Source organism: Lagopus leucura, unplaced genomic scaffold (assembly GCF_019238085.1).
Source record: "Lagopus leucura isolate 7727_CA_CO unplaced genomic scaffold, USGS_WTPT01 Super-Scaffold_100037, whole genome shotgun sequence".
In the NCBI taxonomy this organism is placed as follows: domain Eukaryota; kingdom Metazoa; phylum Chordata; class Aves; order Galliformes; family Phasianidae; genus Lagopus; species Lagopus leucura.
In genome coordinates, this window is record NW_024962286.1 from 4,039,071 (window position 1) to 4,062,597 (window position 23,527).

Genomic DNA, 23,527 nt, shown 5'->3' on the forward strand with positions numbered 1-23,527 from the left:
CAGCAGAGGCTGTCTGAGCCACAGAATGAGTTTGCTCTTTTTCCTTTCTCTTTGAGGCAAGCTTAAGATTCCCAGTGGGAGGTTTTAAAGCAGGTTCTCTTGAAACCCCACCCGTCACTGGGCTTGTTGTGTGGATCAGAGCAGTCTGGGAATTCAAAGGAGCATCACTATGTTCTCAGCCCCAGACCCAATGCTCTCCATCCCTCTTTATGCACTGGAGCATGGGCCATGTTCTCAGTCTGAGCTGTGTCCACAACACTGTGATCTTGGCAGGCATTGCTCAGACCTGATACGACATGCACTCTGAGGTGTCACAAGCTTCAGCCTTCCCATGCACCATAGCAATCTGCTAGCAAAAACACTCAGGTCCATTCCTGACATTTCTTTCCATGGCCAACAGCTTCATAGATATACAGACATCATTAACATCTCCCATTAGGAGACAAATCACGTCTTGCTGCTACCCTAATGTACTGCTCCACTAGCAGCAGCGTTGGCTGCAGAGCCCCACATTCATTACATGCATTGCTGCAGCCAAGGACGAAGCAAGAAACCTGTCAGGAGTAGCTGAGCATAAACAGCTGTGAACGGCCTGTACATATGAGCAAATGCAAAGCAAGAGGGAAAGAAAGAAACCCCCAGACCACCCAGTTTTGCATTTTTAACCAATGTAAATTATTCACTGCTCTTGGCATCCATTTGCCCTTCCAGAAAGCACTCCAAGAACTATTTGTCTGCAATTTTTCACATGGAGCAGCTTCCCTAAATGCTGTCTGTGTGTTGGTGATGCTTCCCTCTACCCAAGATGCCACGGTAGGGATATGCAGATGGCAAGAAAGCCTTCTGGCATCCACCTGCACCTCCATCTGGAAAGCTTCCATCACTGGTTTCCACTGGAGTGATAGGTTCAGGGAGAGGAGGATATGAGCCTGTGGTGCAGATGGGCATTTTAAAGCAGAATATACATTTAAATACATCTGATACATCTGTATCAGAACAGGAGAGCTATGCATACAAGGGGAAAAAGACACGTACAACCATACACCGTTCTGCTCATGGTCCTCTTCCCTGCTCCTATTACTCACACCACAAGGCCCACACCACAGCCATAGTGATTGACCTCCATCCCACCTTCCCACGGTGCAAGCTTTGGGCAGGGGCTGAGAGGGGTGGTGAGAGGACACCAGGTAACAAATGTGCTTCTCCTGCCAGCAGCATCTCTGCTCAGAAACACTGATACCCACGTTACTCTTTATTTCCTCTTACATTTTGCCAGGTAAGATCAATACAGCATACCCAAGTAGGTCCCACCTAATTTTCAATGCATAATAAATGGAGTTTAAAGACCCAGAATTTCAACTACAAAATCATTCTTTGGCTTATTCTCTTTTCCCAGACATACTTGGAACAAATCATTTGGGATAAGATTTTCCAGACCAAATATCACCCCACCCTCTCTCAGCTTCCACCAAGACATGGGAAGTCCAGCCTGTGACTCACACACATCTGTGTTGAGGAGGGTCAGCATGAAGGAGAGGAGTTAACACAGCTTTTATTCCCATCTGGTTGGGCTGTGTGGTTTGGCCCTGCCTCTCTTAAGCGATGGCACAGCAGATAAATGCCACCCATAAACAGAGTTCCATCTGCAGTGCCTCTGGAATGCAAGCCAACACTACTTTGATTACAGCTTTGGGATGTCAACCAATCACTTCAGTTCGTGGGATGCTTGTTCCTGCCCCTCACATGTTATCGAAGCTGCTTCTCCCTTCCTGGAAAATAAAAGCAGATTTCTTAAGATATTGTAGAAATGCCCCCAAATCTCTCTTTCTGAAACCTGGCATCCAGCACTGGCATCAAACTTCAAACAGTAGCATCTCATCCAAGTCTAATGTAACGCCATTGCACTAGGACACGACGGCAGCAACTGTGACACCAGGAGATGAGAAAACATCCCTTGTCAGGTGGTAATTGGGTATCCTAAACTGATGCACCTCACTGGAGTAGCTGGGTGCACCTGGACCTTCCCCAGCGCTGGCAGAACATGCAGGGGGTGCACCCAGCCCTGGGGACAGCAGGCAGCTTGGAAGCACTCTGCTCTCATCCTTCCCTGAACTCCACCACTGTCCTCCACCCATGACATCTGCCATCTGCCCCACTGACTCATTGCAGCTTGGGTGGCTTTTCTTCTTGTCAGCAGGAAACGCTTCCTGGCTCACTCAGCACAGCCAAACCTCCCCTGCAAGCTGCTCCAGCTCCTGCTAGAGGATCCTTAGCAGAGCTGCAGTGACCTGTGGCAGGCAGGGAAGGCTTGGTGGAGCTCACAGTGATGCCTGGAGGCACAATGGTGAGGGCAACGTTCACGACCTGGAAAATACCTGGTGCTGCTGACTGTTCTCTAAGGGGGCTCAGACAGAGCAACCTTATCTCTGCAGCACTTTCACCCTCATCCTCTTGCTTTCCTTATCTTTCTGATTAGAGAGAGAGAAGGAACCGCATGGGAAAGAGCATAAAAAAGTGCAGATAAGGATGTCAGGAAGCAAACGTGTAGGCAGACTGGCAGATAAATTAAAGGGAGACTTTGTAGCTGGGAGCTGCTTGGGGATTTTCTCTATTTTGATTATTGATTGCTTTTATGGGTTGATTATTGTTGATTGTTTTCTCCTAATGTCTTTCCCACATAAAATTTTTTCTTTACCAGCTCTAGCAGCCCTGGATAGCTAGCCCACAGCCCCTTCCCCACACACAGACCCCATGTCCTACACTGTTAATACAGCAGTGGGCCATGTAAGTACAGCTAGTCAGATTCTCGCGTGCCTTTGGGATTAATACTGCTATGGAATGTGAAATATCAACACAAAGTGCTTTCAGATATTTCTGTGAGGTCTTGAAATGGCCCAAGATGGTTCATGGAACAAAACTGCTTTTGTGAATGAAAATGTCACCGGGACTGTCCCTTTCAGAGGGCTCTTTCCATGTTTGCTCTTGGCACTGATTCCTTCAGTAAATCTTTCTCACTGGTTCTGGTGACTCAAGCCTTTCCCCTGGGTTTGGGTTGCTGTTAGGAATTCCCTGGGTCAAGCTACGAAATCCAGAGAACATGCCCCCCCTTCTCCACAGGCTGCAGAGGGCTGCCTTGAGTACAAAGGACAAAAAAAGAGAAGAAACCAATGGCATCAGTGGAAAACCCAAGCTCCTGAAATTGCAAGGAATTCTTCCAGTGTAAATATCCAGGTGACCCTCAGGAAGGAAACGTGCCCCCAAGAGGAAGGCAGAGCAATACCCAGAGAGTTCCTTCCTGACCCCAAGTGCTTTCATCCCAAGCATGAGAGTACGAAATCTTCCCATCTCTCCAGCTCACAGCTCCCTGCACCATGTAATAATGACTATAAACACTCCAGTGCCATCCAACTTCACAGCTGATTTCACCTCCTCACGCAGTGGAAAGAAGAGCAGGCAGCACGGCAGTGAACTCCAACCTAACCTGAAGTTCTGGGAGCAAAAAGGTCCACTTGAAGTCTATGGTTTATCAGGATATTTTTTTTTTTGGCAGTGGGGTGAAAACAAAATCATGAGTTTCTGCACTGCTGTAATTCCAAGCACCACTGCCTTGGCCTTATAGTATATGTCCAGTGGCAAATAATTATAAGCTAACCTTCTGGACCTGGTAGGCAACTTTGTGCTGCTTTACCTACAGGGATACCTTGTAATACTTAATTACATTCATAATGCATTGCATAAACAGAGAGAAAAGTCATTTTCTCGTGTGCTGTCTGGCAGATTGCTGGTGCCTTTCAACTTGTTTTGTGCTTTGGGGAGGTTGAGAAGAAGGAAGGAAGGAGGTGAGCAAAAAACAAACAGGTTCTGGAGCTGATGGCAAGCATCTGTCTGTAGACAAGCAAGGAGCTTTCCCAGTGCAGAGGAGCTTGGCCAGCCACAGTCAAAATTTATTGAGTGCAGTGTGGTATGCAGTGAGGAGGAGGGCTCCCAGGGCAGACCTCAGCCCCTCCAGCAAAATTCCAGCTCATGCCACTCAGCTCATGAGAAAGGAAATGAATGGTTCCCATTGGCGAGCTGTGCAGGAAAGCTGCTGCAAGGGTCTGGCATCCCTGTCTGCCACCCACTGCACAAACATCTCATGGAGGAGGCTGTGAACTGCTCCCCCATGAGTGCTGCAGGGAGCTTTCTAACTCCTGTGCATGCTTTGACAAGGAGGAAGGCAGCAGCCCAAGTGCAGGTGGCTAAGAGAACAAAAAGGCACAGAGCGCAGACTTGGCTCCTCTGAACTAAATTCACTTTTCTGTCATCTGTCTCCCAAAGGATGCTGTGATGATTTTTTGCTCTTGGCACATTAAGACAAAGGTGGTAATGCTCTGGAGCTCAGTGTGTTCATCTGCTAGAGTTTTACTCTTGGATTCTGCTGAACTAGAAGCTGGATATCTCCTGGCCGAGTGCTCCAGCAATGAAGTTATAGAACAAGCTTTTTCAACCAACTTTTTGGGATATTTTCCCTTCTTTTTAACTCGCTCCAGTTGTACATACTGTCCTGGCCGAAAGCCTAGATTGAGCACTGACAACTGCTTCATAGCTGAGCTCCTCAGACATGGATGAGCCAAGATACACATCCACACACACGCAAGCACACACACAAAGGAGATGGCAGAAGGCACTAAAAATAACTCCACTAATTGAACAGCCTTCGTCTGGCAGCGCAGAAGATGCAGCAGTCAATCCAAAGCCATTTCCTGGAGAGGGACTGACATTGCTGTGCAGCCAGGGGAGAAGGATGCTCTCCACAGGCCAGGGGCAGAGAGGATTTCAGCATGCTTTCATGCTTATGCTTGCAGCTGCTGATAGCCCCTGCGTCACCTTCAGTGGGAACTCACCCCTGTGGACAAGGGTGGGGTGCATGGGAAGAGTTACACCGCCTCAGCTGGGAATTTGGCAGCCCTGGGAAGGGTCCTTCTGCTCATTAGTTGGCTGAGGCAAGAGCAATCCCAGAAGTGCCACTTTTGGCAGAGAGCAAGGATCCAGGGGAAGCTGCACAGCTGGCGTGGGGAGCCTACAGCCAGCAGCCAGCAGTGCAGCTGTGATCCCTGGGAACGGAGGAGTAACTCCTGGGGCTCACGTCCTCCTTGGCCACGTTGTCAGAGGGAAATTCAGCAGCATCAGAGAATCAGGATTTGATGTTCTCTGCGTGGACAAGAGCACACCTTTTTGCTGACGCTCAGACTGCTTAATTCAATCTCTCCCCACCACCAGTGCCACTGTTTGTTCCCGAATACTGAGGATTCCAGGAGAGCTGGAAAACCTCTTTTCCCTGTCATCTTTCACCAAACCACTCTCCTGCCTGCTTCCTGAAATAATCACACAGATTTGATGCAGCTTCTTCTCCAGCTGTACACAGTTAACCTGTGTCCCAAATGCAAACATCATGCCTAATGCACTGCGACAGGGCCAGCGTGGTACAAAAGTGGGTCAATCCAGTGCTGACACCCCGAAGCTTCCTCCACTTTAAAGCATTTGTGCTTTAAACTTCAACTGAGTTCCAGACTTCAAAATGGTGGTTCTGGCGTGGAGCCGCCATGGATGAAGCACCTTCCTCTTCTACAAGATTTACAGATGCTGTGGCTGGATGTTTGGCACTTACCATGTGATAGTTGATCATTTCCTGCAGACTGTCCCCAAATTTGTCGAGGCACTCCTGCAAAAGAAAGGAAAAGAAGAAAGAAAATTAGCAGTGAGTAGAAGCGGCTGCCCTACATCCCCAGGGGTTCAAGGGTCTAAGAGGGACTCTTGTTAAGTCACTGAAGGGCCACTTGGCAAGAAGATGTTCAACAAACATCTGGCATGGAAGTCACAGGCTCCCCATCCTTTCCAGGTTAGTGCTGGAATCTCCATGCCAGCTGTTTCTTCTGCAGGCTGCTTAGCCGTGCTTCCTAAATAACTGATGCTCACTGACCTAGATTGCAGTAACCTTGCCAGCACTGTGGCTTCTTAAAAGTGCAGTTCTCCCTGCAAACGATGAGTCTGGCTGTGATCTTTCAACACTGCATTAACGGACAGTCTCCATACTCCTCCAAATAGAAAATCTCAGACTAAAGAGATATTTAAGCAGTAAAAAAGGACTTGGACATACAGTCCACGCACAGCATCAGGAAGCCTGCCACTCCCCAGCTCTCATCCACTTTGCAGGATGACTTACCGAAATCATTTCATCTTTCTTGCACTGTTGTGACAAATCCCTGACTCCGCTGACAAAGTGCTTGTTTGTGGTGATGTAGGCTTTGCCTGCTTCAATCATCCCGCTGCATAGCTTCACCAGCTGCACAAGGAAAGAGAAGATAGGCAGCTGATCACATTGAGCTGAAATGCAACTGGGCTGGTTTTAATGTGCATCATCATCACAGCACAAGACCTTCAGGACAGGATGCCAAATGAACAACCATAGCTGCACCGGGCAGATTCAGGGATGCACACCTCACTTCTCAGAGCATGTCACGCTGTCAGCACTTATCCCTTAGGATGAATAACTGCAGGCTCACCCCTGGTGGACAGGTGAACCAGGGCAGCCCATCTTCTCCTGTGAGTTTCCACTGTTCATCAGATGCTTAGGCATCAGGTCTGCACGTTCCTCACGTGCATGTTAAACCATGCCATCCCCATCAGCAGCTCTGTTGGAACTCCGGGGGAGCTCCCTGGATCCTGCAGCTTCCTAACTTGGGAACAGGTTTGCTGCAGCATGGACATACATCTCCAGAGAGCCCTTATTGACTTCTGATAGCTTAACAGCTGCTGGGAACATTGCCAGACTTCCCACCCGCAGCAAACTGCCTTCATGTGCCTGGAATTGGCTGGAAAGACAGCAACATCCTGGCCCTAAGTATGTCTCCTTTCACCCAAGGCCCCTTGTAAAAAGCTCGAGTGAAACAACACAAATCCACAAACCAAAGACCCGAGAGATCTGCAACATTAATGGATGATCACAGAGTTTTTTGTTGGTTTTTTTAATTTCAATAATCACTGGTTTATGCTTTTTAACAAAGCGCAACACTTCAGCTGCTGACAATGAACAAGGCTTGAAACTGAAGTTTTCCATTCTCAAAATCCAGGAGCTTTTTAGGGATATTGATGTTACTAATGATAAATGGCTTTACAAATCTACCCACCTGCCAGCCTCACCTACAGGTGATGGGGAGCTCTCAAGTCTGGCTTGCTGTCAGAGCCCCCCCAAAGCAGTGTGCACTGATCTGTGCTCTGTTTGTGCAGCCGTTGGCTCTGGGGTCAGTGCTGAGCCATGTTCTGTGCACATGTATTACAGAACAGCCTCGCTTGCCTCTGTCTGCAGTATTGTAAGAATATAGCAATATATAAACACACATGCAGTCACACACAATGTATCTGTGTATACACTGTACGCACAGTCCTCACTCTTTCACACTCACCTCCTCCCCTGTCCACACAATCTAGCAGAGCAGCACTGGGAGCCAGCAGAGAAGGAGAGCAAATAGATGCAACTCCTGTCACATCTGGAGCCCAGATGGACACAAGGGTTTGGACAGATCCTCTGGAAAGGAAACTCAGCTTATTCTGCAACGTGGCGGTTTCTAGCAAACATTCCTGTGTGCAAACATTTGTGGCCAAGGCTGTCTCACTAGTAGCAGAAGGCCACTCAGCACAAGCACACTTTGAAATCGCATTTCCTACTTCTTGAAAAACATCAGAGAGCTCAGACACCATCGGTAGGAAGCGTGTCTGTGACAGCTGGAGGAAAACCTGGGGTCACACTGCACAACCAGGATATCACCGTAATTGCTGCCAGGAGAAGAACAAGATTGCTTACATCTGTTGCTTTACTGCAGTCCTCACCCAAAGGAGCTCAAATCACTTTGCAACAAAGCACTGAACAGCTCTTGCACTTGCAGCCTCCCCTGCTTGCCCTGCTGGTTCCTTGCACACCAAGCTGCCTAACTTTAGGAGCAGTGCTCCAGTCAGAGCAAGCTGTGCCCCAGGCTTCATCTTCAGCACCCCAAGGCTTGTCCATAGAGGAAGACAGACAATCTCAACCCCTCTGCAGCTTTCACCAGTGAGACTAGTTAGCTTCTGCAGGTGTCCATTTCTAGCAGCTTCAACACTAAACAGGTTTTGTAGGACACAGGTTTGCCTAGAGCTGACTTCAGCAAAGCCATTTTTCCATCAGACATTGGGTTTTTCTTCCTTCCTTGCTTTGCCAGCAGCTCTTCTGGCTCCTCCTCTTCTCTGTTCTCATTGAGAAACAACTTGGCCGATGCCTCAGACTTCAGGAGGAGTGGGGGTGGAGGAGGCGCCTTCGAGCATAAAGCTTCTGACTCAGACCCAAGCCACCTCAGCACTCCCACACTGCTGTCCCTTCATCCTTCACAAAGCTTCAGAGGCAATGGACACCCCTTGCCCACCTCCCCGCAGCATCCAGCAGGGCAGTGAGAGAGCTCCTCATGTCACAGGTGGTAGAGAGGGGAAAAGGACAGCACCGCAATACCTCACCACAGCAGGAAGGCAGTCCTCTGAGATCCAGGAGCAGACAAGAAGACCACCGTGCAGCGTTATGAGCCCCAAGTCCTCTTGTCCCAACAATTTTGGACATTGCAAAGGAGCCCTGACAGGTGCCTGTCAGTAGAGGGAGACATGGCCCTATAGACAAGCCCAGTGCATTATTATACATCAGCTGACTGACAGCCTGTGATGGGCCCTGGTTTTACAGGAGGCTGGTAGGCCATATTCCTCAGCAGGAAGCCATCAGTCCCTCTTCCAACCAGCATGCTAAGCTGCTCCATCTTACCTTGTCAAGCTTTGCCTCTATCTCCACCACATCTGTTTCCACTTCATCGATGGTTGCCCTGAAATGAGAACATTGAAGCCATAATTAATTGGCTGCTTACGATGATTGAAAAGTCACAGAAAAGATCAGAGAGATTACAGTATGTGTGCTGTTGGGGGACGGGAAGGAAGGATTCATACTTCTCCCCATGTAAGCCCAACTCTTACCTTTAGGAATCCCACCTGATCAGGAACGAATTCCACGGGGCAGGCAAAAGGGATGGAGATTATGCTATCCTCCATCAGTGTCGTGGAGGCATTCAGCTGTACTGTGACAGTCACACAGAGCAAACTCTGGCCTTGCTCTGACCCTGCAGGCTTTGCTAATGGGTGGCACCTCAGCCATCCACTCACAAACTGCGTGCTTCCCCACCACCAAAACTGATTTCCTAAGCTGTAATTGTGCCTGAAGAGCAGCCATACAGTGAGCAACGTCCTCTGAGCCTCAGGAATGACACTCAAGCAGAAACACATCTCGGTCCTTCTGTCATTGAAAACCTTAATTCTCCCCCACACGTGGCCCTTTGGTTGCATACAGACAAATCTGCTCTGCAATTAATGGATCTGTTTTCTCTCCACGTCAGCAGACAGATGTGACAGTAAGAGGCCAGTGGGATCCAGCTGCAAAGGTCACCAGGCCTCCCTCACAAAGTGAAACAGCAACATGACATCAGCCATTTGCAAGAGGCATTCCCAGGCCGAACCATGAATGACTTTTTTCAAGGCCAGCATCCAGCAGCACACATTGCAAACTTGAGAGCCTCCTCCTGCAGAGCTGCTCGCTGCTATCCTCTGCTTGCACAGCTCATCCTTTAACCACACACCTGGAAATGTGGTAAGCCTCACACCATCCCTATGCACTGAGGATATACAAGCTAAATTCCACTGCAAACAGCTTCTTACATCTGCGGGCTCGTAATTTAAAATGTTGGTTCCTGGAATATTACGCTTGGGCTTTAAAAATAATCCAGCGCTGAACATTTGCCAGGTGAAAGAACAGTAGGGGAGAGATGTGATTTAGAGCCACGGGAATCAATATTCCTATCACAGCAGAAGGGAAAGATGCTCACAGACCAAAGGGAATGGCAGAAGTTCTGAAGGAACCATTTCATCATGTAGGAATTCTATGCCTCCAAGCTCTGACCTGACTCAAGGGTTCCTGCAGTATGAAGATGTACTGCTCAGGCCCTGTAGCCACGGACCTTCTGAAGACCCATTGGGCTTCTGCTTTCCTGCCTGCTCCCACAAACCATCCCAGCTCCTCCCTGAGCAGCTCTCCAGAACCCAGGCAGCAATCTGAGCTCACCCTCCATCAGTAGGACTGCAGACCAAGCCCTGGTGATTCATTATGCAAGTGCAGCCTCCCTTGTGCCCTCTTTGAAAACACAGCCAAAAAAGAAGCTTCTTCCTCTCTAATAATGCAGCAGTGCTTGAGCTTTATTGCAGCACATACGGTTGCCTTTAGGAATGGCAGCCTGGCTGTGCCAGGGGCAAAGCTTTTGAAAGAAATGGAATAATTAAAGAGCTGCTTTCAGGCCGTTTTTTTTTCCCCCCCCCCTCTTTCAGCTATTTTTGTTCTCTGGGTTTGGAAGTCGTGTGCCTTCATGCATCGCCCTCTTACTGCCAGATTCAATTTTTCCACTTGGTTTCTTCTTGCTTCTTATAGCTGGACATAATAACCAGCTAAAAAAAAAGAGAGAGAGAGAGACAGTATTTCTGGGGCTGCTTTTCTTTCCAGGAAAGCAACAGCAGCCGTTGCTTAATCTGCCGACATCAGCTAGAAGCTAATATAGCAAGGCAGTCTAGCAGTGTGCTTCCTGCCAGAAGGTGGAGAGAGCATCTATAATTTACTCCCCTTTTTTATCGTGCCCTAAGAAAAGGAGTTGATATATTTGGACTGTCTGTGGAGGAGGAAGACATTGTGGGTCTGGAATCCACTCAGGTATGAATACAATTGGCCACGGCTGGGGCAGTGTGAAACCTGAGCTTTACATTTGCTACGCAGATTTGATATGAAGGGTCCCAAGCATTTGATTCCAAGGATGTTGTCTCAGGGACCTTTTCAGTTTCAGGACCCTGCCAGAACTCAGATACATCACAGGAAGCCAGTGTGAGCATTCAGCCACCCTTGCCAGAGAACGAAGACCTCGGAGAGATGCACCATGAAGCAGGAAGGTGCAGTGCAGCCATGCAATCAACCCAGATATTCTGTAAGTGCAGGACAAAAGGACCTCATCCTCTGCCAAGTGCCCAATTTCTACCCCACAGTGTCTTTTCCTTTATGCCTGGTCTCCTTGGCAAGGGACCCTTCTTTGTGCAGCTCTGCCCTTTGCTCCTTGGGAAGCCATGTAGGTGCTTGCACACAAACTCACCCCAGTCCCCCTGCAGGAGCAAGTGCACCAATGCCAGAAAACCTCATTATGATCTGTGTTGCTCCAATGCACTGCAAACAAGCTGGCAAGGAGCTAAAGCAGTGATAGCTGAAATCTTTCTGGGCAGGCCAATGCTCCAAGGAAAAAGCCCTGAGCAAAGCCACAGCTCCAGCTTCTTGAACACCTCATTTCCCATCCTTCAAGGTTACAATATCCATAAATCCACCGTTGGACTTACGGAATTCAGATTGTCCTTATCCTGCTTACAGATATGGTGCCAGAGTAGTCCACTAGACACTCTTTCCTAGAGAAACAGTAGGTTTCAACTGGGCTCAATTCTCTGCCAATATCATTTCCAAACTCAAATTCTCCCACTTCCACCAGTGTGCCACAGATAAAAGGCTTTCCAGTTACACAAGCAAACTGACAACCTGGAATAACTCCATGGGGATGAGTAATGCCACCTCAGCATCCTCCTTCGCTGTTCCATCCCAAAGGACCACAGAAGCAAGAGAAAGCAGCACAGCAAGAGGCACTGCAGCTGCAGTGTGCACACAGGGATGCTACATCCTAAATGCTCACAGCTGGAGGCATCTGGCTAGGAAACCAAGGGATTCTAACAGAGGGAATTGAATCCCTTCACCTATACCCCAAAAAAGCAACATCCCCATTTCTGGGCAGCTAAAAGCCATGCTGTCATCTCCTGGCTGGGTGCCCTTTGTGCTTCCTGATGCTGTGTTCTTCCTGCTAATGCTTTTCCAGGCCCTGGGCTATTTCCATCATGAGGGAAGAGAAAGCAAGCCACAGCCTCATCTGCTAGATGCTCTGCACAAAGCAGAGCCCTTCCAACCAGAGCAATGAGGCTCAGGCTTCCTTCATCAGAAGAAATTCCCCACAGTCCTGAGGGGTCTGCAGTGGGAATTTTAATTTGTGCTTTAAGAAGCCATTCAGAAGCACGATTTGCGTGGGACAAAAATCTTCTCAGAAGCATTCTTACATCCCATGTGGAAAGGAGTAATAAACCTATACTGCTAGCAGATAATAGGGTCTGCAGCAAGAACACATCTGCCCATGCCCTGCAGCAGCCTGGTTCTGCCCTCTCTCAGCAGACAGCCCAAGCCAAGCACAGCATCCAAACACTGCTAAGATGTAATTAGAGTCAAGGATAAAGGTGGAGGGGAAATGACATCCCAAACAAAGCTGCCACAGGCAAACCACCTTTTGAGATAGATCACCATTAGTCACCATTTGCTCCTGACTGCTGAGCAATAGGTTTACAAACGGGACAAACAGTGACCGGAGCATCCGTGGTTACCAGCTGCCACAAAAGGCATCTCTTGACTTCCCCATTCCTAAACTGATCAACATTTGGCTCACAGTGATACCGTGAGCAGCCCGTGATTAATTCATGTTTGGAAACCTCGGGGGGTTTCCCAGGTGATAAGCTGACTACAGCAATGAACAGCCGTGTATTAGATGAATAAACTTTGTGATTAAACAATAGCACGTTAATAATGAGCTTAGGCATGAAGTGATCAACACACGTTTCTCCGAGCAGCCTGGTTGCATTTTTCACATTTCTTTTCTTTATGGGGGGGATGATGGGTTTGGTTTTCTCGGCCTTCTTTGTTACCTTTGACACAAACACACGCGTGCTTTAAGGAAGACAAGTGCAGTAGAAATCCAATACCAAACAGAGTATTAAAAAGCAATAAAATGAGTTAAACATTCTCGGTTACCTCTGGCAATGATGTGAAGAACAGCTCCAAAAGGACATAAAGCTTAATTCCAAATTATTAGCTGCTATAACAGCAACACTTCCACTTGCGGCTCTCAGAGCTTCTCACAAAGCTGACATCATTACATCCCCTTCTTTCCCTTGGGAGGTGCCTTTGTTTTTCCTCACTTTTTCAGCAGGGAAACCGAGGCACAAAGGGGGAAAAAAATGTGGTGCCTGCTGCACTGAATCTGATTGCTGTGCTGAGTGGCCAAGAATGGCTCAGTAATTCCTAGGAACCCACCTTGCACCAGGAATAGCTGCATGCGTGTGTGTGCGATGCAGAGGGGACTCAATACTGAGAAAATAGCTCACACAGCTCCAAATTAGGCTGTTGTAGGCCCTGCACTACGTGCCACTGCAGTGATGTTCAATGTGAGCTTTCCAAGGGTCAGGACTGCAAATGGGAACTCCCAGTACAATTCCTGATGGCCACAGCATTGATGGGAGGAAGCTTTCCCTGACTCTGTGTCCCATTATCATGGGATAAATGCATCTTTCCCTCCTCTGCAGCAGTGTTTGGAGGATTCATTACACAGCAGTGCCAAAACGTTCAGAGCCAGGAGCTGGAGGTGTGCAAAGCACAGTTGTTATTATTTATTAAATCTGACCCGGGCTCTGTTTGAGATGGAGTGAAATTGGTACTTGCCTTGATGAGACGAGCCCTGCCTGAACACAGGCTGGCACAGACACAAACTGCTTCTCATTTGACTCCTTCCAGAACCATCAGCAGCCTGACAAGGTCAGCAGCAGCTGCCAAACCTCCTTCCAGAGGAGCACAGAGTTCTCTAGAATTTCAAACAAGCAGCGGGTGTGCCTCCAAGGAAAGGGGCCTGCAGGGGGAGGTGGGATTTCACATCTCCCTCCATGTCTTTGTCTTCTGCAAGATGCTTTATTTTTAGAGGTTAAAACTGAGAAGAGGTAAAAGCCCAAGCACTTATTATTAGTGGCACTCTTTGGACTGATATATATATATACATATATATATATATATATTATTTTTTTTTGCAAGAGGAGAAAGTGCTGCATTCATTCCATGGTGAAATTCCACTGTGGGTAACCCTACAGCAAGTATATTAGTCTCACCTCCTTTTGTTGGCTGTAAGATGCAGAAAAAAAAGAAAAAGAAGGAACCTGACACAGACAGGCAGCAGAACTAGCCAAGCTCTAAAGCCAAGCTATTATTAGGCTCTTTGAATACCCATCCAAAACCTTCTGTGCCCTCTGGTCTTTACTGTTCTTCAAAAAATTAAGCATACTTTGCATCTCTCCGTCAGTGTGAGCAGGCAGCACCATGGCAACAGCTCCATGGTGACAATATCCCTGACAACCAGGTCCTGCAACTGCCACTGCTTCCAGTTCTGAATGCCACGATTCGCCTGGCTTTGTGGAAACAGCCTGGAACCAGTTGTGAGATGGTTGCGAGCCAATGGTTCCTGAGGATAATGAGCAGGGCACACAGGATACAGGGAGATGTGAGCACTGAAACTGGGCAGTGTCGTTATATATCAACTCAGCAACCCACCTCAGCTGGAGCGTGGGCTGGGAAGGGGTGAGACTGGGTGAGATGCTTCCTCTGGGTGAGATGGTCCCATCTCAAAGAGGACACCTGCTAGAACATTCATCCTAGACCTGGGGAGAGCAATGGTGGGGAGAAGAGTGGAGGGAAGTGAAGCCCAGCAAGAGCCAGGTGGAACAAGCAGGAAATCTTCCCTGCCCCCTAAATCCTGTTGCTGTCAGCTAAGTGTGGTCACAGTTACATGAGCACTACCAGACAAAGGACTCTGCCCTCCCTCAATTACACACACAGCAGTGGGATGCCTGGAGCCATACAGCACTAATTTGGGATTAAGTTGCACCTGAGGCTGTAGAGGTTTGGTGGTTGATGGCCTGGCTAGAGAGCGCTGCTGCCACCTGCTTCTCCTTTGCTCCTTCCCTATTAGCTCTCCAAACAAACCCTCCACCCCAGGTACCACATGCTGGCCAGGCACAGCCCCACTGTGCTGTTCATTGAAAAATTAGCAGCCACCACGGCTTTCAAGCTCTGCTGCATAACAATTTCTAATCAAACCAGCCTTTCTCGTTGCATTTCCATCAATCTTGTGCATGCCAGTACTCAGCCTTTGCTCTGCTGTACCTCCATTCAAAACACCTGGTTCTCCACATGGCTGCAGCACATGGACAGCATCATCTCTCACTGCTCCCTTTTTCCTCCAGGAGAAAAACCAGCTCAGAACCAACTCAGCTGATATTGAGCCCATTGGCCCCTATAGTCTATTATTATCATACAATCATAGAAAAGACCTCTATGATCAAGCCCAACCCACCCCCACCATGTCCCTCAGTGCCACACAGTTCTTGAACACCTCCAGGGATGGTGACCCCACCACCTCCCTGGGCAGCCTGCGCCAGGGCATCACCACTTCTTTCAGAGAAGAAATCCTTCATCATATCCAACTGGAACCATTGGCACAGCTGTGTTCAGTAGCAGGATGAAGGCACTGCATATCCCATCTTCTTTACTCCCAGGAGTGTTTCTGGTTTTATTGATACTGGTTTGGACCAGGAGAAAGCAACCTTAGGGAGATGCCCTTCCACTAGCCTCAGAGCCAGCTGCTACCTGCCCTCACCCACCCTTACCAAGTTTCTGAGTGGATTCGTTTGCTTCCTTGAGGGCTTCAGACAGCGTGAGCAGTGCACCTTGCACAGTGCAGCTCCTTGGTCCCCTTGTTATTTACCTCTGTGCCTCACAGTGAGCTCGCTGCCCTCTGTCTGTGTGCAGTGGGGAAGGAGTTCCTGCAGTCCCCGCTGGCTGCAGCACTCACACAAAGGACAAGTCCATGTTTATCTGCTTCTTTGGTGTGTGCATCACCCCGGCCCTTTACAGCTCAGCAGAGAAGGCTTCCTGCAGCTGGAGTTACATGCCTTGGAACATCATAATTCAAGGGTGGGTCTGAAGAGGCTGGGGAGAGTGCTGTCTGACTGGGAGCAGGAGCATGGGAGCTGGTGCTCCTGGGTCGTATCCTCACCCCTGGCAATGACTCAGCCCTCCCATCAGAAATTGCTCATGCTCGCTCCCTGCCTTGGCTTCCCCATCTGTAAAATGGAGCTGCTTTCACAAAGCTGCACTGCAAACATGACAACTGCAACACATTCAAATATCTTCACATCAAAGATACTGTGAACAGATTACTGGTAATACTTGCCAGAGATTTATTAGCACGCTCCCAGTGATGACAAGTCAATAGCCTTCCCAAGCGTAAGTGCTCGACACAGTGCAAACACTGACCTAGATTTTGAGTAATTATGCTGGAAACAGGCACATGTGATGCTTTTGCTCTCTGGCTTTCAAGTCAGCAGCATTCAGATAAGTAGAGAGCATACAGCTACCTTTGGTTTCAGAGCTGCCCCTTTCCTTTTCCCTCTCTCACAGTGTTCTCTTACATACGAACCCCTTGGGTCCTTACACAGACATACTGAGCCTTGGTCATCCTGATATCAGCGTGACACGTGCAGACCTCCAAGACAGGGCAGGGACTAACGTAAAAGGAATGGAAAGGTCAAAAAGATGGAAGCAACTCCCTCCAGACTAACTAACTAATTAAAGGCTATGCAGAAATTAATTCCTATTTTATCTTATCGTGGTTTTAGTTCTTAAAAACCTTTTTTCTTTGCTTAAAAGCCAAGAGCTGCCCTTCAGCGCAGGAATCGTGGCTTGAGGGAATCACAAATGTCAGGAAGGTGAGATTCAGTGCCTGGACTCACTGCCTGTGAATATAGGAGCCTCTCAGATATGCTTGTCCCTGTTCCACAGCTCCTGAGAAACTAGAGTTCACAGTTCTTGCCTGCTCTACAAAGGAGTCAAAAGACTGAGCTGATGCCAGGGAGGAACTCAGAGATGCTCTGATGGGACACCTTCAGTCCAGTACCAACAAGAAACAGTAAAACTTAAAGGGTCTTGTCTACGTTCATCCCATTCAGCACTGCGAGCTGGGAAAGAAGTGTGGCAACTGGAAGAACAACGCTGAACAGAGATGGATGGAGACAGAGAAAGCTGCCATTAGGTGGAGGTGTCTCTAATGACTCACTTCTGCAGTCCTGGTTTGCTGCATAGCAAGCGTCCTCAACCCAGCCACATGGTGCTAGGACCTACCAAAGTAGGTGTGTGTGCACAAACCGCCCACCGACCTGCAGGCTGCTTTGCCTTGGCTGAATGCTGCAACATGAATCAACAGAAGCAATGCTGTTTACCAAAAGCACCACCTGGCCAGGATCCTTGGAAGAGCATCACAACACAGAGAAAGCTGGCATTTGACGGTTCAGCTCCCACCACACACTGCTCCACAGCAGGGCAGCAAAGGCTGAGCAGCCTCTACTCAGCCACGTGGAGAGGAAAGCAGGGAGAATGAACAACATACGTGCTTACAAAGCAAGACAGTAAACAGTATCAGGCAGGAGCTCAGGAGCCCTACTGCTCTGAGCCCTGGTGGCAATTGCCATACAGCAAGAAAGCTACCAAGCTGCATTAACATCAAGGCCTAAGCTGACAAAGGCTCAGGGGAAAGGGCCCTAGGCCAGCTAAGATTTAAAGGCCATGCATATGCAGAGACCTCAAGTAGATATGTGATTTTAAAACTCACTCCCACAAAATTCAATAGGATTTCATGAATATGCCTAGTGCTCAGAACCTAACCTGCTAAGTTGGAACAGTTTGCTGAACAGGAATCAGAATGAAGAAATATCTTGGTTGAACCAGTTGCACTGGTATGGCCAGTAGGATGAACGAGATTCAGAGATAGGCCAGCAAGGAGCAAACTAGGGAATTAATGCTACAAGCAGCTATGCTCAAACCCCTGGATGCCTTGCTGTCTCAAACACGTGTGATGAAAGACCTGGAGTGCCTCTTGTTAAGCCAGGTATGTGCAGTATGCACAGTTTTTGTAGGCTGGCTCCATCTGCATTGCTTAGCAAAGAGCACTTGGTGCAGGGCACAGGAGGCGTGCACATCAACAAACCAAAGCCCAACCAGGCACTAAGCAAGTGTCTCCATCACAACTGAGCATCCCAGGCCTGGACAAAGTGAGGAAAAGGGTTGTTTTCCAGGTCACAGTAGGTCAGGCTGCAGGTTGACAAGCTCCTCTAAATAGAAATATGTTTACTATGCTTTTATACAAACGAAAAGAGGAAAGCCAGGCAGGAAACCAAAGGCAAAGTATTTTAGAGGACTGCATCACACTGCATCTCTTTCATTCCAGGCATTGCCTAATGCAAGGACACCACACATGTCCTTGTCTGTGGAAATGCACTGCTCTGTGACAATCCCATCTCTTTGAATCCCATGCAATCACACAATACCAGAAACTACAACTTCACAAATATTAAACATCACAAATTAATGCTCAACTCCCAACCCTCAGCAACCTAATGAAATGAGTGCTGTGGCACAGAAGTGAATTTAGCCCATGAGACAAGTGATCAATTAGACCATTAAAATGAAGGCTGTGTACCTCGTCACCAACCTATGCAACATCCATAACATAAGGCCACAGAAAAAAACTTTCTGATGTCTGGGATGGCAGGCAGACTCAGGGACGACCAGTCATTGGAATTCCATAGAAAAACTGTTTTGGGGGATAAAAAAAAAGAAAAAGAAAAAAAAGCTCTACTGGCAGATGTGAGGTGGATGCTGCTATGCTGCATGAGCTCCTGCCTGGAACCAGAAGTGGCTGGACTGCAGATGCGTGCAAGATTTTGTTTAGTCTACCATGGTTATTGCTGCAGAGCAATCTTTCACCCCCAAATAACCACTCTCTCTCACACATGCACAGCTGCATGCACACACACGTAATGTGGCAGGAGATGCTGAGCTCTGTGTGCTTGAAACTTGGAAAATGACAGTGAGGGTAGGTTAGCCAGGGGGAGGACAAGAGAAGAGGACAGGAGAGAAGGGCTTTGGGCTTCTCGTGGGTGGAATCCCAGCTGATGGGAACCTCTGCTGTTTTCAGGCATGTGCACCCTGTCCTGGCTCAGGCCTCGCTCCCTGCTCCTCTCCTGCTCCATGCCATGAGCTGGTTGTGCACCTGGCCTTGCTCTGAAGCCTCCTTGTCCTTCAGCAGCCTCTGAAGTGCCAACTGAGAGAGAAAGAGGGACTGTGGCAGGAAAGCCGCTCAGACAAATGCCAACTTTGGCAACTGCCAATGGCAGGTGTCCCTTCAGTGCAGTGGCAGTGACGGATATCCCCCCGAATGCCCACGCACACTCCAGCCCTTGTTCCAGCAGCGCAGAGCAGAGGAGCACACAGGGCCCATTCTGCAGGCACGGCACCATCCTGCACTGCCTGACAGTGCATCCCCAACCCACCCGAGGCTGTGGAGACAAGGAGACAAGGCCTCCTCTTATGGCCTCTGCCACAGCAGCCCTGCTGTGTGCCCCGCACCGGAGCTGCTCCCCAGGGCTGGCTGTCCCCAGCTCTCCCTGCTCGGCTAGCTGTCCCCATCCCATGTCCGCACATGATCAGCTTTCTGAGAGCCCTCAAGGTGCTGAAGGCATTCCGGTGGTGCCTCAGAAGGGCTGAACCGCTTGTGGCCCCGCTGCCCCAACCTTCCCAAGGGTGGAGAAGTGCTGTGCTGCTGGAGAACTGATGAAAGCCGCTAGCAGAAACATTATCATCAAAATTGATGGCAAAATAAAGTGGGAATTCACAGATTCGCAGCCTGCCAGCAGCAGGGCTGGTTGGGACCATCTGGCCTGACTTGCATCACCGAGCCAGTAGCTCTCAGGCAGTCACGCCAAGAGCAGCTCGAGCTCACTGACATCTCACACGAACGGCCGCCACGTGGGGTGGGAGCGGGGCAGAGCTGAGCATCCTCAGCCTCAAAGCACACAGTGCTGATCCCGTCCATGGATTCCACCTCGGCAACACCTGCTGCTGCCAAACTGTTTCTGTACCTCCAGAGGGAAGGAGCTGCTTTGAGCCTGAGGATGTTGTTCTTCAGAACACCACCAACCTGGGAAAAAACACCCACGAGTTTCTGGCAGCCCATCTTGGTTCCAGAAGGAGCAGCGACCCGTTGTCTAAGGCAGAGGGAGATCTACCACTTTCACTGGATAATCCCTTAATTAGTGCAGCCTCCAAAATAATCCTACTGAGCGGTTTGCACACACACACAGCCAGGTTAAAACAAGCTGTGCCACGGATCCCAGGGCAATGGGCAGTATGTCATTCTTAGGTGCCTTTGTATTAGTTGATTAGCTTCCTTTTACATCTGCTAAAGCAGGTTGTGCCCCAGCCCCCCATCTTTACACAGCACTAATGGGCCTTTGCTCAATACATTATAGCACGCTGGATTTAAAGGCCAGTAAAGCCTTTGGACTAATTTGTAAGTCCACACATGCCATTAAAAGCTACATGAAAGCCTCTCTTTCAGAACAGCCCCCAGCCTCGACAAGAAGCTACCAAGAAGCAGAAGCACACTTATCCCCGTGGCACTGTGATCTCACCAGTGCCATGCTTTGCTGGAAAACATGCCCAGGCAGCATCATCACAACCCCCAGCATCCTCCATCCTGGGCTCAGAACGATTGGATTAGCTCAGTCTCCCCATAACTGCAACAGCCTCTGCACGAACACAGTGCACGGCCGGCAGGCTTGAGGTGCTTGCTGGATGTCTTCCAAGCTGGCACCTAAGAGCAGCTTTCAGCCAGCAGGCTTTGCAAGGCAAATCATTTCTACGCTAGCAGCTCAGCCCTCCTTCTCCAGGTCAAAGTGCAGCAGAGATTAAGAAATTTGCTTGGCCTCTCCTGGTAGAACAGGAAGAGATGTTGTTACTGATGCATGAAGACAGATAAGAAAACAACTGTGCTTCTTATCCAGTGTTCTGGAGGCTTGGGAATACACACACAGTCCCAAGGCAATAATAACTGAACCCTCACCATCTCCAGAGAAGTCGATCACAGGGATGAGCTGGAGGTACTCCATGCGATTAAAGCCCTGCAGATCACAAGCTCTTCCACGAAATGAAATCTTTTACGTGGCTCAGTGTGAACTCTTAGGTCCAAAAAGTAGAAATCTGTCCTTTGTGTTACAATAACAGTTATTTTTTCTTCCTTCCCCTCGCACTGCCCTTTTAACTGCAAATACTGAACAGTTCTCAGAGGACAATGTCTGGAAAGGTTTCCTCCCAGTGCCAGAAGAAACAAATGTCTTAAACAAGAGATATTGCCTGGGGGTGTGGGGTTGCTTTTGGACTGGGTTCTGAATATCTTTTCTCTCCCCTCCTCCCACTCTCTTTTTCTTCCCCGATTCACAAGGAAATCACAAAGCAAACTCAGGACTGAACGAGACTTGTTTTTGTGAATGTTCTGCCTCTCTTTTCGGACATTCACTTCCACCCCCACCAGCCTAAACGCTCTCATTTGTACAAGCCCAAAACATACATTCAGCACATTTCCACAACCAACATCTGGCCTGGTGTTTAATTACCACTGCAGAAACCCCTGGGAGTTACACCGATATACCAGCGCAGATTTTAACATGTTCTCCTTTGGTCCTATGCTGTTTAATTTGGTTTAACTTCTCACATTCTTCAAGCACGCTGACCTCTGTGTCAGACAGACTGACATGACCAAAAGCCGAAGGTCAGTTGGTGCAGCCAGGTGCATCCCTTCCACCTCTACAGATACATGTCTGAAAGGACAACCGGTGAGATACGATGCTCTGCACCATGCTGGCAGAAGGTTTTACTCTCCTTCAGTGCAAAATCCTCTACATCTAGCTAGCTTTGACATCCCTATCTGGTAAAGGACTGTAGGAAGAACTCTGTTAGCCCTTATTTACACGATCTGGATCATTCGGAGATGTTCCAAGCTGCCAAAAGGCTGCAGAACCTTCAGAAAAGCACTGGACATCACTGATGTGCTAACAACTGCTTCCTTTCCCTGGGACAGAGGTTCTCCTGCTCAGAGCTGCATAGGAGAGATCACACATCAAAGGACAGCACGGTCAGATTGCTTTATGCCATCAACAGGGCCAAGAGTTAACACAGCGCACCGTAAGCTGCAATGGCACAGCCTTGGATCAACTTTTTCAGCCCTTTTTGTTTCTGAAATAAAAAACTGGAGGAAAAAAAAAGGCAGAAACTCCTGCAGAGCTGCACTCCCAGCTCCTCACACGGCCCCAAAGAAAGTCCAGCTCTGCCCTGTGTGTTGGCAGGGCTCTGCAGACTAACTTGTCGCACAAATGGGGCTAATGACTGATTCCTGTAATAAGAGCTGGCAAGCACAAGAAAGATTTCACACCCTTCCTCCCATGAATGGGGAAGAAGCATTCAATTAGGAGCACTGCCTATTCCTTAATCATTTCCTTTGTGTTTGCGGTTATTAATATCTTTACATGACTCGTCAAGCCAAGGGCTACGTTTTTTCTGCACTCGTTTTGGCTACTAGTTAATGCTTACAAAATACACACAGATGACACACGCACTGAACAGTGAGGCAAGAAAAGGATGCTGATGTTGGCACTGCTGTAGCAACTGCATTCCTCATGCAGACTGAGACCCCCATGAACCTGAAATTATACAGTCTTACCGAAAGAGACCATCACAGCTCCAGGGAGTTTAAGCAGATAGGAAAATAGCAAGGGAAGGAAAGTGAGGCATGGGAGCAGTAATGTGACCCAATGAAGTTCAACACAAAAGCCAAAAACAGAATTGATCCTCCTAATCTCTCACAGTCTGCACTGCCTGCTGGAGAAATATACCTCAAACCTCTGTTAAAAAACGAAAGACAATCAACAAAAGCAAGTTGGAAGTCGTATGCATTGCCACCAGACTGGAATTTGGGAAGAAAGCCAGATGTTCTCAAGCCTGGTATGTAATGGACCCAACAATAAGCACGTACACACAGCGTGGTGAAGTGGTTCAGGCAATGCTGGGAAGAAACCCGTTCCCCTGTCCACATTGTGCTTAGTACATCTGGATTTTGGTCTTTAAGAAGGAATATAAGACGACATGAGAAAAGATGGGAAGAACTGTCAGTCCCACCTGTAGCACTAACCAGTCATCACAGGCATCCAGTAGTGATGGTTAGCCAACCATCTGCCAGGTCAAGGATGCTGTTCCAACAGCCACGGCGATTTGGCACCATTCAGAGCTGTACTTTGCATGGAGAATGGCAGCGAGGGAAGAGTTTGTGGCCTGTGCTAGCAGGAAGGCTGTGTTCAAAGTCCCTGACCCATAGACAGCTTGTGGAGCAGCCTAACAAGATCACCATTTGGAAGTGTTCCACACACCAGCCCAAAAGGCAGGGAGAACACAACAGGTCTGACAGATGGGGAGGCACAATGGGGGGAATGTAGGGTTCTGTGGCCAGAAACAGGCCAAGGAGATGGAGTTCACATGGGGAGGAGTGCCTGGCTTTCATTTGAGGCTGAGTCAAGGCCAAGCCACAGCCCTGGATTCTCAATCACTGAGATCACACAAGCCTGACTTGGAAAACAACAGAGAGAAACCTCCTGAAACCTGGTGACT

General features: G+C 48.6%; 1 protein-coding gene across 6 annotated transcripts in view; it reads right to left on the reverse strand.

The window, feature by feature from the left end:
* ACAP3 (ArfGAP with coiled-coil, ankyrin repeat and PH domains 3) overlaps positions 1-23,527 on the reverse strand; it is a 66,227-nt gene that overhangs the window by 27,911 nt on the left and 14,789 nt on the right. For all 6 annotated transcript variants that reach the window (XM_042883200.1, XM_042883197.1, XM_042883202.1 and 3 more), the window contains exons 2-4: positions 8,816-8,873; positions 6,203-6,322; positions 5,648-5,701 (exon numbers count right to left, since the gene is read on the reverse strand). In XM_042883200.1, coding sequence (XP_042739134.1) covers positions 5,648-5,701; positions 6,203-6,322; positions 8,816-8,873 — 232 coding nt within the window. The remainder of the gene's footprint in view (positions 1-5,647; positions 5,702-6,202; positions 6,323-8,815; positions 8,874-23,527) is intronic.